At 36.6% G+C, this 17,595-nt stretch overlaps 1 protein-coding gene across 1 annotated transcript in view; it reads left to right on the plus strand.

The window, feature by feature from the left end:
• Positions 1 to 2,079: 2,079 nt before the first annotated feature.
• Positions 2,080 to 17,595, plus strand: part of LOC127419981 (teashirt homolog 2-like) — a 74,235-nt gene continuing 58,719 nt past the window's right edge. Inside the window, exon 1 of the mRNA XM_051661862.1 lies at positions 2,080 to 2,576. Coding sequence (XP_051517822.1) covers positions 2,537 to 2,576 — 40 coding nt within the window. The 5' untranslated portion in view covers positions 2,080 to 2,536. The remainder of the gene's footprint in view (positions 2,577 to 17,595) is intronic.

A 17,595-nucleotide genomic window follows, 5' to 3' on the forward strand; every position in this document is an offset into this window, starting at 1 on the left:
GCATACTTGTCTGCAGGTGTAACATTATAATGCCAGGCTCTCTGACTTTATAAAGCATATCTGGAAACTATAACTGTACAGTATATGCAACTGTATACAGTGTTACAGCATCCAATTTGCATACAATACTGTATATTACTAGTTATAGCAATGTGTAATGTGTAGCAGCTACTAAAAATACAACAATTTGACATTTGATATACAGTTGTGCTAAGAAGTTTGCATACCCTGGCAGAAATTGTGAAATTTTGGCATTGATTTTGAAAATATGACTGATCATGCAAAAAAACTTTTATTTAAGGATAGTGATCATAGAAGCCATTTATTATCACATAGTTGTTTGGCTCCTTTTTAAATCATAATGATAACAGAAATCACCCAAATGGCCCTGATCAAAAGTTTACATACCCTTGAATGTTTGGCCTTGATATAGACACACAAGGTGACACACACAGGTTTAAATGGCAATTAAAGGTTAATTTCCCACACCTGTGGCTTTTAAAATTGCAATTAGTGTCTGTGTAAATAGTCAATGAGTTTGTTAGCTCTCATGTGGATGCACTGAGCAGGCTAGATACTGAGCCATGGGGAGCAGAAAAGAACTGTCAAAAGACCTGCATAACAAGGTAATGGAACTTTATAAAGATGGAAAAGGATATAAAAAGATATCCAAAGCCTTGAAAATGCCAGTCAGTACTGTTCAATCACTTATTAAGAAGTGGAAAATTCAGGGATCTCTTGAAACCAAGCCAAGGTCAGGTAGACCAAGAAAGATTTCAGCCACAACTGCCAGAATAATTGTTCAGGATACAAAGAAAAACCCACAGGTAACCTCAGGAGAAATACAGGCTGCTCTGGAAAAAGACAGTGTGGTTGTTTCAAGGAGCACAATACGACGATACTTGAACAAAAATGAGCTGCATAGTCGAGTTGCCAGAAAGAAGCCTTTACTGTGCCAATGCCACAAAAAATCCCGGTTACAATATGCCCAACAACACCTTGACATGCCTCACAGCTTCTGGCACACTGTAATTTGGAGTGACGAGACCAAAATAGAGCTTTATGGTCACAACCATAAGCGCTATGTTTGGAGAGGGGTCAACAAGGCCTATAGTGAAAAGAATACCATCCCCACTGTGAAGCATGTTGGTGGCTCACTGATGTTTTGGGGGTGTGTGAGCTCTAAAGGAACGGGGAATCTTGTGAAAATTGATGGCAAGATGAATGCAGCATGTCATCAGAAAATACTGGCAGACAATTTGTATTCTTCTGCACGAAAGCTGTGCATGGGACACTCTTGGACTTTCCAGCACGACAATGACCCTAAGCACAAGGCCAAGTTGACCCTCCAGTGGTTACAGCAGAAAAAGGTGAAGCTTCTGGAGTGGCCATCACAGTCTCCTGACCTTAATATCATCGAGCCACTCTGGGGAGATCTCAAACGTGCGGTTCATGCAAGATGACCAAAGACTTTGCATGACCTGGAGGCATTTTGCCAAGATGAATGGGCAGCTATACCACCTGCAAGAATTTGGGGCCTCATAGACAACTATTACAAAAGACTGCACGCTGTCATTGATGCTAAAGGGGGCAATACAGAGTATTAAGAACTAAGGGTATGCAGACTTTTGAACAGGGGTCATTTCATTTTTTTCTTTGTTGCCATGTTTTGTTTTATGATTGTGCCATTCTGTTATAACCTACAGTTGAATATGAATCCCATAAGAAATAAAAGAAATGTGTTTTGCCTGCTCACTCATGTTTTCTTTAAAAATGGTACATATATTACCAATTCTACAAGGGTATGCAAACTTTTGAGCACAACTGTATATATATATATATATATATATATATATATATATATATATATATATATATATATATATATATACAGCCTACTGTATAGCATCTCTTGAAACTACAGCAAAAGGCAGCAGAGCGACAGTATAAACGGTTGGACTTGTGGGCTGTCTAATGTTTTTCCTTGGCCTCTGTCTCTTTAATAAACTCGTGGTTATCTAGTGTAACAAATGTCTCGCTGCCATCATCAAGTCCAGGCGAGGAGGGAGGAGGAGGAGGAGTTTTTAATGTTCAGTTTGTTCTATGGATCGATGTTTGCTGCTGGCATCGCCGTATGTGTGCGTGTGATATACATTATTTCAAACACACGCCTTTTTTCTGTCCTTTTCGTAATACGTCTCATACGAGACCAGGAGTCTAACCGATTGACAGCATTTATCCCTTCTGGCTTTGGGAACAAGAAGAACACAACATAAGAGACGGAAAGAAAAAGCAAAGCAAAGCAAAACAGTCCGCCATACAGCTATCTATCTAGGAAAGAGAGGTAAATAGAGACACCTGGTTTTTTTTTTTTTTTTTTTTTTCTGGACAGCGTATCTATTATACTGGATTGTACGGAAGAGAAGTGCGTTAGAGAGTCGCTATTGCGCGTATACTGTATGGACTCTATCAGAGCGCTTATACTGAATTTCACCTGGGCTCAAATTCACTGTACGTGAACTAAAGAGAGTTGAACATGCCAAGGAGGAAACAGCAGGCACCCAAACGGGCAGCGGGTAAGGATTCAACCTGACACCTATCATTTCACATTTATAACGACATGAATAGGATTCATCCGTTGTTTTAAGACACAATGGATGAATTTGTACCTGAATGAATCTCTTGTTCTCTTATGATGCAAGTTAAACTGCTGCTTTCTTAGAAAGGTGATGTTTAATGGCAGATAATGCTGATTTGAGATAATAATAGTGAATTAGGGGTTACGCAAGGTTTACTACTCGGTCCATTTATAATGTTAAAGTGTTACTGTTTTTAAGCGATAGGGTTGGTAGAACCGGGGTAAACACAAATCTTGAATTTTTTCGCCAAGTCTGGTGTCATTGTATTTTTTTTTTATTTTTTATTTTTTTTTGTTCTGCTTTATCAGTGTTTGGTTCTAAAAGTTTTTAAAAGTTCGAAACTTTCGCCCGATTTTGTTGACATACGAAATGTTACGCGTTTTAGTAAACGAATCGAATGAATCGAATCGTGCGGTTATGAAAAGAAGTGCCGCTTTTGGATTCGAATATCGGTTGAACTTCCTATGAACCCGTAATATCTCATAGACAAGCGGACACGCACATACAAACGGAGTTTTGGAACGCACGCGCACTCACGCAAGAGCGCGCGAATAATCCCGTGTTTGTATGTTTACGCTAAAACGATTTTTTTATTTTTTTTTTTTGCCCTCTTTTAACTTGTAAATTGCATACCAGTCTTGCCAGCACACTTTGCTTCACAGGTTGTGTCTCAATGCCTTAGTGAGCACTCGACTTGGACAGCATTTGGGCAATATTTTGAATAAATGATGTTGTCTTGGCAAGCCTAATCCAATTTGCATCATTAGTTTTGATGAAAATGCCATTTTTTCTTCATATTGCTTCTTTTTAACTTGATACAGTAGTTGTATACCAATGTTGTCAGTATACTTTGTCTCAAAACCTTCTAAGCTCCCTACCTAGGCAGCATTGTTAGCAATATTCAGAATTATGTTTAGAATGCGCCCATGATGCTCAAAAATGCTGTCTAGGTAGGCAGCTCAAGGTTTTTTTAGACATAATCTTCTCATGCTCTGCTATGCAACTGGCTGTATACCAGAAGGCTACACTCACTGAAACATTTTCTTGTTTTCTTTGTCCCCTTGGGCTTTGATTTGGCATATGATTGATCACATGTCACGTTGTATTTATTGATAGATTAATTTCTAATAGAGGCATTTATCATCGGTCCTTTGTTAGCCTTCCCCATGACCCCAGGTGGTGTTTGGATTATTAAAAGGCTTTAGAACATAAATGTTTTAGGGAGCATCCTCAAAGTAAAGTCTGTTTTTTTCCCAGGCTTTTGGAGTTGTTTTAACCTGAAATTATAAGCTTTGAATGCTGAAAAATATTTGGGGTGATTGCCAAGATGACTACACTGTTAAAAGTGAAACTGTGCCGTTGCTTAAAACGACTTTCATTGGTGTAACCTAATGCAGTCAGGCTGATTCAGTCATATTAAATAATATTTTAACCACATATTTTGATGTCACAACATGAAGCACATTTTTAGATTACCTGACAAAGCATGATTTACAGTGTAGTATGCTTAGAAGATAAACAAATTAGCATTATCATTTGTTTGTTATGAATAATAAATGATTAAAAAATATATGTAATTTAAATTTCCACATGAATAGCCACAGTTTATGTTTTGAGAAAAATGTAATGAGTAATTTAAATATGTAGTTCAACCCAAACGCCACAGGGTAAGGCGGTAGTCTGTTATTTGATTGTTTTTTTTTTTTCCTAACTGTTTTAGGTGTTTTTCTTAATAAAAGAGAAGTGAGCGGCAATCAAAACACTGTAAGGTATCAAACTTAGCGGTTGAAAGTGTTTGCGGTGGGTCTGTTTTGCTGTGTAAGTTGACGCCAGATGCTTTCGAGTCTTTATGAGGTAAAAGGATGATCACTCTTTATAATAACAGTAAACAAACCCCACAGATGGTTGCACACACTGCCAGCAATGGCGGATCTTAAAACTCCCCGAAGACACCAAGTCCCTTCTTCCCCATTTCTACTTTCTCTGTCACTTTCCCTCGCAAACACACGCTTTTCACTCCCCTTTAAAAGCCCCATTCCCTGTAACAAAGCCGGTGCAATTATTGGGTGAACTTTTGCGAAGATTCCTAAGCGATCCCTTTACACGCTCTGGGCCCGCTCGCCTGTAATCTGGTAAATGTGTCAGCCCTATGGAGAAATAAGCCTTCCAGAAGAGTTTCTTCATTGTTGAGGTAATTGTCTCCTCTTTGACAGGCACATTCATCAGTGGCTTAATGGTCAATCAAAAGTTGGCAGGCAGAGTGTTTTCATTCTTTCCTATCCACTACATTAGGAATACTTAATCAAAATGTCTCCCGGTAATGGCTGTGAAGAGTTCATGTCTGACTGATCCGTTGTCTGCGCAGATAGAAAATTAACAGCTCGGCGCAGGAGAGATGTGGGCCCGCAGATAAACAAATTGTGCATTAATATTTCATCTGCGAGACCTGGGATGTGCTATCAGCGGCGGAATATTCCAGGCCCATGTTGTCATTTTCCAACCCCCACCCCCACCCCCCCCAACACACCTATATTCTTGAAGGCTTTTTGCAGCTGTAACTCATTTCCCTTGATGACTTTACTGGGGTTACAGAGAGTGACGACAAATTGATTACCTGGTAGAGCAAGAATGGAGCGGCGAGAGAGACACAAGCTGACAGTCATGTTATAATAATATGTTTAATGATGTGTGGAGGGGTGAACAAGGAGAGGGAGAGGTATTAAAATAAGACCAGAGAAGATGCAAAGAATGAGATTTTTTTTTTTAACACACCCCCCCCCCCTCCCCTTTTCAATTTTCATACAGTCTTTTAAGATGTAGAGGTTTCTAGGTATGAAATGGCTTTCATTTCGTTATGTGGCAGCGCTATTCGCCAGGTTATCCTTCTCCGCTGCGGAAACGCAGTGAAAGAGCAAAGACGCATCCTTGCAGAATTACATATTGGTTGTGTGACTTTGGTTTACAGTCACTAGAAGGTCAGATGTATTGGATTTACTGTATCCAAAAACACAACATTAAAGATTTTATGTTTAAAATGTTGTAAAATGATCTTGCTTTGACGCCATTTTGGCTTTTGCGCAAAAAAGGAAAATGAAAAATCTTAAAAACAGAAAAAACTAACAAATTCTCAGCGCAGTCAAAGAGAACGATGGGATTTGATTTGATATTGTTCGCACAAGGGCTGAGTTATATAAATAGAATATTTGTCATGATTTTGCTGGTGATATTAAATCGAGCAACATCATTAGAAATGTGACTATTTTAATGCGCTTTTTATTTAGTCACTGCATTTCCTAAAGACTAAGTTGTTGGACTAGCTTCGCGAGCCTTCCTTGTCTCGCAACTCATGTGTGTTAGAACTAGGCTTGGAATCGATGCCTTTTGCGCTCATCGATAATCGGAAGATTTTCAGATATAAAAAGGGCTACCCTTTGCACAATAAACTTTGTGTTTTGAAACATATTTCTCAACAGAATAAGTGTGAGCGGCAGGGTAAATTAAAGGGGGTTGCACACCGAACATTTCTGGCGTGTTCTAAAATTCGAAATTATTATTTTCAATGAAGGTACATACACAGAGCGGTCTCGCCCCCTCTGGAGGCTGTTCAAAAATCTGCAGTGCCACGGAGTGTAACTCGCATAGTTTTCCATTAAATTCAACCCAAATCAAAAGGACAAAGATTACTGTATTTACATCAGTGGATGATATATTGTGTATATGCATCTTTCATATAGCCTACACAATGTATTTTCAGTTACAAGTATCTTCTTGTGGTTTGACGGCTTGAATGAAACCTCTTCAAAGATACATATGGAGAAATTGCATAATAATTTCTAATCGTTCAGTTTTTGCAGTAAAACCAATTTCATACACTAACCTGCAAATTTCTGAATGTCACTTTCATTCTTGAAGAGGTAGAAAAACCTTCTTAACCTATGTGTATTTGTGTCCTGTGCAAGAAGCTCTAAAATACCCGTCCTATGTTGTGATTCCTGTGCCTTGCGACCCGTTTCAGTAAATGTTTCACCCCCTTGTGGTCTCCCAATGCTATTACGCCAGACATGCAGCAGAAGCAAAACTGAGTGAATTGGAAAGCACGCAAATTATGCTTCTAATTCAAATGTTGGCTAATGTTAATATATCGATGCCTCAAAAATACATTGGTAAAATAACGTGGCGATAAATAATTGATATGTATCGATATTTTAGGACATGCCTAGTTAGAATGTTTTGCAAATAACTGCATCTCTAAAATAAATAAAAGGTCCCAAAGTGGTATTTTTCATAAAATATTTTAATAGAAAGATATGTAGGTAAACAAATAAGTACAGTAATCTTGTTAATGGCAATGATAAAATGTGAGTCATCCTTGTGTTAATTTAGTGGAAAAATGGCGTGGAAACAGACCCAGTGTAGCAGAATTGCAACATTTGTGTTTTATTCTTTATTAAAAATGGTTAAAAAAAACCAAAAAAAAACAAAAAAAAAAAAAAACAGTAGCTAACACTCTAAATTGTATCAAAAGAATAGATTTTGTGTGAAAAAAAATAAAAATAAATAGCATGTTGAATGTCATAGCTTGCTAAAGTCACACAAAAATCGCCCCAAAATACAAAAATATCTTTTTTATAATCAGTAGTTTCCTGAAAACACTTTCAAGGAGGGAAATAAGAAATACATCATCAATGTCAATGCTTGGGTCTCTGAGGGTTAAATAGAACTTTCTACTTGGCCACAATGGCTGTTGTACACAAATATTAATCCGCATAATTTGAACATATATGTGTCATTTGCATACCATGCAGTGAGGCCTATGATATTTCTCACTGGCTTAAGTTTCTAATCAGGTTTTGAATGGCCCGTAGTACTTCAGGCCGCTTGCCCAATTTGTTGTTAACAAGACAAATTGGAGTACAGTCAAAGGCATTAAAGTGTTGCAGTGCCAATAAGTGAGTGACAGGGGCTTCTGGGAATTGGCTAGCTCAAAGTCCTCTTAAGTGGTCTGTTCTGGAAATATCTGAGGATCAAGGCAGATGTTGTTTGTCTAGGTAGAGACAATCCAGCACAAATATTTGCACAAATAACAGGAATTTAAAGGGATAGCTCACCCAAATTTTTTTTCATTTGCTCAGCCTAATGTTATTCCAAACCTGTATGATTTTCTTTCTTCAATGAATCTTTGGGTGAACTATCCCTTTAAAGGAATATTCTGGGGTCAGTACAAGTTAAGCTCAATTGACAGCATTTGTGGTATAATGTTGATTACCTCAACAAATTTATTTTGACTGATCTCTCCTTTTGTTTAAAAAAGCAAAGATTTTGATTACAGTGAGGCACTGTCAATGGAAGTCAATGGGGCCAATCCGTAAACGTTAATATACACACTGTTTAAAAAGTATAGCCACAAGATGTAAACAATATTGGTGTTAACATGATTTTAGTGTGATAAAAGTGCATACTAACCTTTTCTGTGTAAAGTTATATCCAATTTTACAATTTTGTTGCCATGATGACGTAATGCCGAAACCCCTAAATTGACGTTACAATGATGATTGAAACAGCTCAAATAATACACTCAAATAAGTTTTAACAGAATAATTAATTTGAGTGCTTTTATGAAATTATAAGCTTCACATTTCTGCCATTAAACCCTCCAAAATATTGGCCCCATTGACTTCCCCATTGACTGGAACCTGTGTATTTCTTTTTTCAAAGAAAAGGAGGGATGAGTCGAAATTATTTTTCATGGTAATCAACATTATGCTAGAAATGCTGACAATTGAGCTCAAATTGTATTGAACCCAGAATATTCCTTTATGGCGAAAGTAAACAAAAGAAATGTTCAATGTGGAGGAAATAACGCCCAATAGCTTCCGTTCCTTTTTGTGTGCTTGAAAATTATTACAAATTACACAATGACGATCTTATTATTACATTAATACGTTCTTATGAATCACATTTCGGTTTTTGTTCAGGCTTTTGATAGCCAGCAAATTACCCGGGGAATGTAAAATGTTTGTTTTATGATGTTGTTAATACCATGCATGCCAAAAAGGAGTGTTCAGGCTGCACCGTCACATACACAGCCATTTGTCCAGTATTTGAGAGTGTGTTCAAAATACAGCCATTACTTTTTGTCCTGTATTGTGCGAATACCCTAGTTTTTGTTTACATGACTGTTACAGTTAAACCACAGCAACGTTTATCCTGTCTCAGTGGTAATGATGTCATGATATTTCCGCCAGCATGCCCCGACGGTAGCAGGTGGAGCTGGCAGTATTACTTTGTGAGGCTTTACTCCGGGAGTCAGACAGGGTGGTGCTACGTCTAGGTGAGAGAGGAGAAGCCTCCCTTGCCCCGGAGCACTCTGCGTTCCTTAGATGAGGAAATAATGCCTATGTCCTGATTGGACAAGGGCACAGCTTTGCTTCGTACCCCCGCTCTCTCAGCCGCACCATTCACCTTGCCTTCCCTCCGAGACCTGCGCCAGTTTCCAGGCAAATGACACAATTTGATACGCCAGCGGGACAATCGGGCAAGATAATGTTTTTACAGGCTCGTTGCTGCAAAAAGCTATTTCTGTTTCTTTTTTTCTTCATTAAACACAACAATCATGAGGTTATGGAGAGACTTTATTGCATTCAGGCTCAAACTCATTACTCCTTCCAGACATCCGAGTATAAAAGAAATTACAAAATGGCATTTTGTACCCGGTCTCGGCAGAAAGCAGGTCTGGGAGATTGAGGGCGAGGAGAGAGAGTTGATCTGTGTCAATTTCTCGAGTGAAAGTCAGACTTGGGGGGAGGCCTAACGATAACACAAAACGCCTTTTGTGTGCACGGTATTTGATTACCGGCAGGAATTTTGATGGTGTTGCAGTGTACAACGGCAGTTAAAATGATCGCATTGGATGGCAAGTACACCTGCCAAACAGATAGGGATAATCTTTTAAACATTACAGACACCCAGAAACTCTTCTGAACGTTTCTTACTGTATCGCACGGACGATACAAAGATTGAGAATGGACTTATTTCAGTAATTGTCGACTTTCCACGGCAGGCCATATGGTTCCAAAGTTGTTCAAAACAATCAGTGTGGGCTCACGTACTCATGTCCAGATGGATTTCAGAAAGGGTGCTGTGTCCGGACGAGAACGGTGAATTGGGATCGGGTTTCAGATCTCGCTGTCATATTTACCCCTCTCCTCTGCGATAGGATCCTGTTGATATGAACACAAAAGCTTTATTCTGTTTTGAAGGTGTCGTGATCACAAGGGAACTAGATGGAAACGCTGTACCTACTAAAAGATACTTATGTTTTCTTGTTCTTAAAGGGTTTGCTTTTTATGTGATAGTGATGCTGGCCAGGCATATTGGCAGGCCGATATTTGGCCATGTTTAACTGTGCTTGAGTGGCTGATAAACAGATGTTTTAGCTCCCCTTGCATCAGTTCCAAAATCTATGACAGCTTGTCAATGGATAATGAACATTTTCTGTCTTTTTGAATGTTTGTTGTTTTGTTAATTTTTAATAAATGTGTGTAAAATGTTCATTATAAAATAGATAGTTCTAACTCTAAATTCTGATTTAATGGCTTATCGCCATTATATCAGCCACCTTCTTTGTAGATATTGCATTGCTATTGGCTACTGAAGAAGTAATTTTGTTCAGCCACTATTAAATATGCTTAATATTTTTAGTTGTAATATTTTTTAAATTTGTAATAAAACATAACTTAATATTAATATTTATTTTAATATTTCAGATTATATTTAATATTAGATTCTTAACATCTTTTTTTTTTTTACTACTTTACTATTTTTTTTTATAAAATAACCTTAGATTTTTAAATGTTATTTGTTTAAAACAAAATTGGCAGCGTTCTTGTGCACCTCTCCTTGAGTAAATAGTTAATAGTAATAATATATTTCACACATGAACATGGTCAACACACGTGTAGTACATTGTATAATGTATACATTTCAGTGATAGACCGATATATCGGCAAAGCGGATTAATTATAAATTATAAATGTATAAGTTGCTGCGTTGACATCAGCCTACAGTAGGGCTTATGAGCTAAATTACTTGATAGATGAGTTGTTTATTCTGATTATTTATATTAATAAATTTAACCATTTATGCTTTGTGCTCAAGATCACTGTAATGCATGACTTACTACTTTAATATAAATATATGCATTATATCACCATTATCGGCTACTGAAAAACTCTTTAATAAATATCTTTAATATTTTTAATTTGTAATATTTTTCATATTTATTAATTAAAATAAATAATAATTGATCCAAATATGATTACCAAGAATATACATTTTAATAGTTGTATTTTTTAATATTAATATATTTAATACATTTATTTTAACATTTAATATTTTAAAATTTAATGCAGAACTGATATTTATTGCTTAAATACATATCACCATAGGTATCGGCTACTGAAATCATTTGTTTGTTCACTTATAAGTATCTTTAATATTTTGTATTAATATATTTTTCATATTTATTCACTTAATTTTTTTTTATTAAATAAGAATTAATCCAGATATTATTAGTAGTAATGTTTATTTTAATAGTTGTATTTTTTTATATTTAATATTTAACATTTCTTTTACCATTTTTACTATTTAAAACAGGAGTGATATTTATTTCTTACATACAGTCACCATTGGTGTTGGCTACTGAAAGAACTTCTAATAAATAACTTTAATATTTTTTAGGTTTTATTTGATATTTATTCATTTAAAATTAATTTAAATAAATAGTATTAATCCAAATATTATTAATAATAATAATATGTATTTTAATAGTTTTATTTATTAATTAATTTTTTTCTCCCCTTTTTCTCCCTATTTTGGAATGCCCAATTCCCAGTGCGCACTAAGTCCTCGTGGTGGCGTAGTGACTCACCGCAATCCGGGTGGCAGAGGATGAATCTCAGTTGCCTCCGCATCTGTCACTGTCAACCCGCGCATCTTATCATGTGGCTTGTTGTGCGTTACCGCGGAGACATAGTGCATGTGGAGGCTCACGCTATTCTCCGCGGCATCCACGCACAACTCACCGCGCGCCCCACTGAGAGTGAGAACCACATTATAGCAACCACGTGGAGGTTACCCCATGTGACTCTACCCTCCCTAGCAACCGGGCCAATTTGGTTGCTTAGGAGACCTGGCTGGAGTCACTCAGCACGCCCTGGGATTCGAACTCACGACTCCAGGGGTGGTAGTCAGCGTCTTTAATCGCTGAGCTACCCAGGCCCCCCAATTAGTTTTATTTTTAATATTAATATATTTTTTTTAAATTACCATTTATTTTTGGACTATTTAATGCAGAACTGATATTTATTTGATAAAGTATTGTAAATTTAAAACAAATTTGGCTCTCAAAATCTCTCCTTGAGTAAATAGTTGTGGGTATTTCTACCTATAAACATGCTCAGCACATGTGTCGTCCATTGCTGATCTGTGTAATAAACCTGGCTAACCGTGTTTGATTGCATTATTTTGCCTCTCGAGAGACTTGTCTGTAACTCGACCTCTTTTTGCTTGTGTTCCTATGAGAAACACATCTTCTCTCTGGTCTCCTTACAGTTTATGAGAAAACGGCAGAAAACAGCGTTGCTTAAAAAAACAGAAAACTTCATTAATCTAAAAATTGTTCACAGTGTACCTGATTTGCTTCCAATCAAGTGCTTAATGAGTCTCAATTAAGATTTATTATGCAAATTAACCCTGGCCTGCATGCTACAGTCTATGGGGCAGGAGCTATGACAATATTTTGCTAATGGTGCAATCTGTAACAATTAGAAAGGCAAACTTTAGCTAGTTTACACTTAGTGTCGGGCCAGAGGGTCTTCAGGTAAATAAGATGTGCTTATCATGTTTAAATTGACCACTTAACAACCAACCAAACTTTGTATTTATGCTTCTATATTTTCAAGCATAACTGTTTTGCAAAATTACCACTAATTGCATGTATTTTTCATATTTACGAACGATGTGCCATCTTAAATTTACAGGTACTGTTTCAAATTTTAATTTCACATTATTATTAAACCTCAGCCTTGACTCAGAGGCATCTTAAAGGAGTATTTAATTAAAGCATCTGTGAAAATATCATTGATTAATACATGCAATAAATGCACAGCTACAATACTCCCATAGAGTGCAAACGTTTAAAATCTTCAAGAAGGCTATATCCTTCTCACCACCTCACTGGCTGGTGTCCAAAAACAGCACCAAGTCATAAACCCATGGTCTTTTTTTGTGTCTTCATTTAACATGGTCGTTGATGTCTTTCCGACAGCTTTATAGCTGACAAGTTTCATGGCACGTCATGCCTTGCAATTACACGGGAACTAATTTGATGTATCAACTCAATATGGCCTTTAAGTCCATTTTCTCCCTAGAGGTCAGAGCTCGAAGAGTTTCGTCTGAGTCGTCAGCATGACTGTTTGCATGAATAAGGTAAGGAATTTCTTGTGAGAAAGATCAGGAAAGCATGAGCATTATACGAAAAGCAAACACGATTGTTATTCATGCAGTACTTATGTTGAAAGCCCATTTATAGTAGATCATTTGCATATTTTTGCATGTTTAAGAGTACGTTTTAGAGTGAATAATTTACATATTTGTGCAATTTGGTAAACATAAATAAAAACAGTTAGCCTAAGTGAATTTGTCCAAGCAGAAAGTGTTCTTTTTTACACTCTAGATACATATATTTCTCTCTCTGTAGTCGCAGAAGGGCTGAAGTTTGTTTGTCTGCAGTCTTAAAGGCTTGTTAATTATAGCCAGAGTCTGCTTGCTATATACAGTGTAGTATGTTTAAAATCTGAGACCACTAGTGAGAATACTTCTATTATGCAAGAATTAGCTAATTTAAGACACCTTTCATAACATATTATATTATCAGCATAACAGTTTGAGTGAAAAGCTGAATTGAATTTTTTTTGTGGATTTTTCCCCTTTTTCACCCAATTTGGAATGCCCAATTCCCAGTGCGCTTTTAAGTCCTCGTGGTCGCGTAGTGATTCGCCTCAATCCGGGTGGCGGAGGACGAATCTCAGCTGCCTCCACGTCTGAGACCGTCAACCCGTGCATCTTATCACATGGCTTGTTGAGCGCGTTGCCACGGAGACATAGTGCGTGCGGAGGCTTCACGCCATCCACCGCGGCAACCACGCTCAACTCACCACGCGCCCCACCGAGAGCGAACCACGAGGAGGTTACCCCATGTGACTCTACCCTCCCTAGCAACCGGGCCAATTTGGTTGCTTAGGAGGCCTGGTTGGAGTCATGAATTAAGAAATCTGACCTTTTGTTCAAAATCCAAAACCTTTCTGTTTGGGCCTATATGCAGGTTTAAAAACACATTTTGAATCCCAGATTTTCAGTGATGTCTCAGAATTTTGGAGTCCACTGTTTATCTTGTAAAAATGTCAATAGACTGCAACTTTGATTGACCTTAAACCTCTTTTACTGCTAATGTACCTTTAAATACAACTGACATGCAAAGGAGCCATCTAATAAATGCAAATGAACCTCTACTTTTAATAATAACATTTCACAACAAAACTCTCCCGATATATATTTTAACGCTCTGATTGGAATCGCAAAGACACCGTTCAGTAAGTCTGCCATAATAAAATGTCTTGTTTGTGTCCTTGCAGAGCTCCAGTGTAGATGCCCGCACAAGCCGCTCTTCTGAAACTAACAGCTTAATTGAAACTCATTAAACAGTACTGACAGCTTTGGTGTCCTTGCAGGATATGGAATAATTCAGTTGTACTTACAACTTGATTAAGAGTACTGGATGAGCATATTAATGATTAGAGGCATTGTGCACGATACAGCAACGCCTGGTTTTTATTTGCCCAAAGATGGCCGCAATCCACTGTGGTATGGTGAAAGTGAAATATCCGCAATGTGGCAAACAACGTTGTGCCAAACAAAGGGAAGGAATGATGAATCCGCACTCAAAAATGGGCTAAATTTCACATCAGTTTATTTATACAGAGGCCCCAGAGTAAAAAAATGTGCAAAAAAAGTGCAAAAAGTGCCAAGTGCAGCAGCAAAACATTTTTGGGTTTACCCCTTCATCAGCGCTGAATACTTATAAGTACACACCTGCAATCATTTATAGTACAAACCGTTACCGTAAACATTGTAATATTAAGCATGTAACTGGTTCAAACGTCAAAAGTAATGACACTTAGTTTTATACATTCAAGAAACATTGTTTGTACCTATATATATATATATATTTACACACACACACACACACACACACACATACAGATGTACACAACAATCAACTTTGTACTGTTCTGTATATCAAGAGAACATTTTATTTTATAACTTAACATTTCAATCTAAAAAAAAAAAAAAAAAAAACAACCCAAAGAAAGATCTTCATTCATTCCCAGAGGATACATCGAATTCAAATCAAAAATCAATCTACATTACCTCTGGAAGAGTCTACGTTCAATATTTCCTCCTCTACAGTGACGTTTAATTTGTTCAGTCAAGTTCAATTCAGAAACGGAGTGATTCGCCTCACTGATATGACGTGCAATGGGAGATTTTTGGTCGTCTCTTCTTATCGCACTCATATGCGTGTTCTGATCTGTCTGTTAGCTTTGCCAACATACTGTTTTCTTTTAAAAGAGGAAGTTCTCCTATGTACATTCTTACACGCAGCACAGTTAAGACAAGAAAAAAAAACTGTGTCTTTATCTAAATGACCATCTGTCACATTCTGTGTGGTAAAGGTATCGGATTTAACTAAATAATCTCTAACATTTTTCGCTCTATAATGTTAAAAGTGCGGAGCATCAAAAAATTATGTAGAGCATACACGATCACTCAATAATATATGCCAATGCTTTGCGATTATGTTCTTAATTTCTTGACTATATGTTGAGTAGTACAAACAACAGAAATTTTTTTTTATTTCTTAGTTGGTGTATGGGATTCGTTACGAACTCAGTGCATCATCAAAACACTTCTTTGGATATCCCCTTAAACAAAATTGCTTGTACATTTTAACCACTTCATACTCAAAATCACATTCTAAAGTGCAGATACGCTTCAGCCAAAGCAATTGTGTGTATGGTAACCCCTTCTTAAGATAAGTAGGATGCGCACTCGATGCGTGTAAAACACTCCAAAGAGTACCATATTCAAATAGGCCTTTTGTATCAAGAAACAAAACCAAGTGGGTGTCAATTTCTGAATTAAATCTAATTGAGTCAACCATGTAATTTAAAAAATAAAAGGAGAAAATTATCAAAAACATTCCTAGGACCCTTAAAAATGCAAAGCACATCATCCACATGTCTTTTCCACATGATTGAGTGAGAACGGGTTATTATTCCAAATATATCTCTCCTCTAGGTATCCCATGAATAAACATGCATAATCAGGTGAAAATGCCCATCGCTGGCCCTTGCTTTTTAAGAAAATATTCGTCCTCAAAAAGGAAGTGTGAAAATATTCGTCCTCAAAAAGTGAACGTGAAAAATCTAAATAGTTAATTAGAAATCTGACAACTTGAATATCCTTCATATTTACAGGTTCCCGCGGTTCCTTAAAAAGTCTTAAAATGTCTTAAATTCAGTTTTCAAAATTTAAGGCCATAAAATGTCTTAAATATCTTAAATGGAATAACAAAAGTCTTAATTATCATTTAAAGAGGTCTTAAATTTAGGGACATAATAAACAGGAATCGAGTTATGACCAAATGTAATTATTAAACTGCAAAAGGCTTTGATTAAATTAAATAAATCTATGGTCTGTATGTGCTTCACACTTCAAAGTGAAGACACTGTTGCACATTCTCCAAGCATGCTGGGAGCTCATGATACATTGTTTCCAGCAGTTTCAGAGGAGTTTCAAAATCAGTTAATTACTGCTTATTTTTTGTTTTATGACAATGTTTATTTTACAGCTAGCATATAGTAATAATTTGTAGATGATTGTAAAAGTGCATATTTTATTCATTATTTCACTTTTCCGTTTGTGTGAGCAACTGGGAGGACAGACATTTCAAAATAAGAGTCCCTGGTGTATTTTTGGCTTGTTTATAGTTAAAATTCCTGCGTTATGCACCAAATCTTCATTTGCTTTTCTGGTTATTATTTGAAATGTGGTTTCTTGTTGCCTCTGTGTCTGTGCCCATCACAGTAATAAAATGCTAATTACATTTTTAACACATTAAATAAATAAATATTAAAAACTATCGGCCGATTTATCAGTTATCGCCTTTCTTCCAACACATTATTTTATCAGCAAAATCCAGTATCGATCGACCTCTAATTTGTATGTGTTGAAATATTGGTACATAACAAATTTTAATATGATCTGGTACGGACATACCATACTAATTCTATTCGTTCAGGTCTAAAAAATGTCTTAAAAAGTCTTCCATTTTATTTTTAAATCTGTGCAGCATCCCTGGTAAGTTGGATAATTCATATTGGAATAATATAAACAATAGGATTGACAATAAATTAAACTTATCGGATATGCACTGGCCTTGTCAGTTAGATTACACAATGGTTCAATATTCAATACTTGACATAAGCCTGAAAAAAATAGACATCCTGCATTGTCTTTGTTAGAAATGAACTGCAATAAGAATTTGCCAAGAACTGATTGCCCCTATAATGAGTGTATGACTAATATTGCAATTTAGCAAAAGAAAATAAATGTGAGCAAACCATTGAAATTATGCAGCATTACACTCGTCAGTGAAGACGAACTCTGTCCGCTACAGATCCTACCAAATGTAATTTCTCCTATTAATTGCCATGCCCTCTTGAAATATTTTCCAACTTTGCAAAAGCTTCAATCATTTTAGGGAGGCTGTGAATGGTGGAAATGTGATGGAGCTCCTTTTATCTTGTATTTTACAAGTAAAATAGAAAGTTGA

Source organism: Myxocyprinus asiaticus, chromosome 29 (assembly GCF_019703515.2).
Source record: "Myxocyprinus asiaticus isolate MX2 ecotype Aquarium Trade chromosome 29, UBuf_Myxa_2, whole genome shotgun sequence".
Taxonomy (NCBI): Eukaryota; Metazoa; Chordata; class Actinopteri; order Cypriniformes; family Catostomidae; genus Myxocyprinus; species Myxocyprinus asiaticus.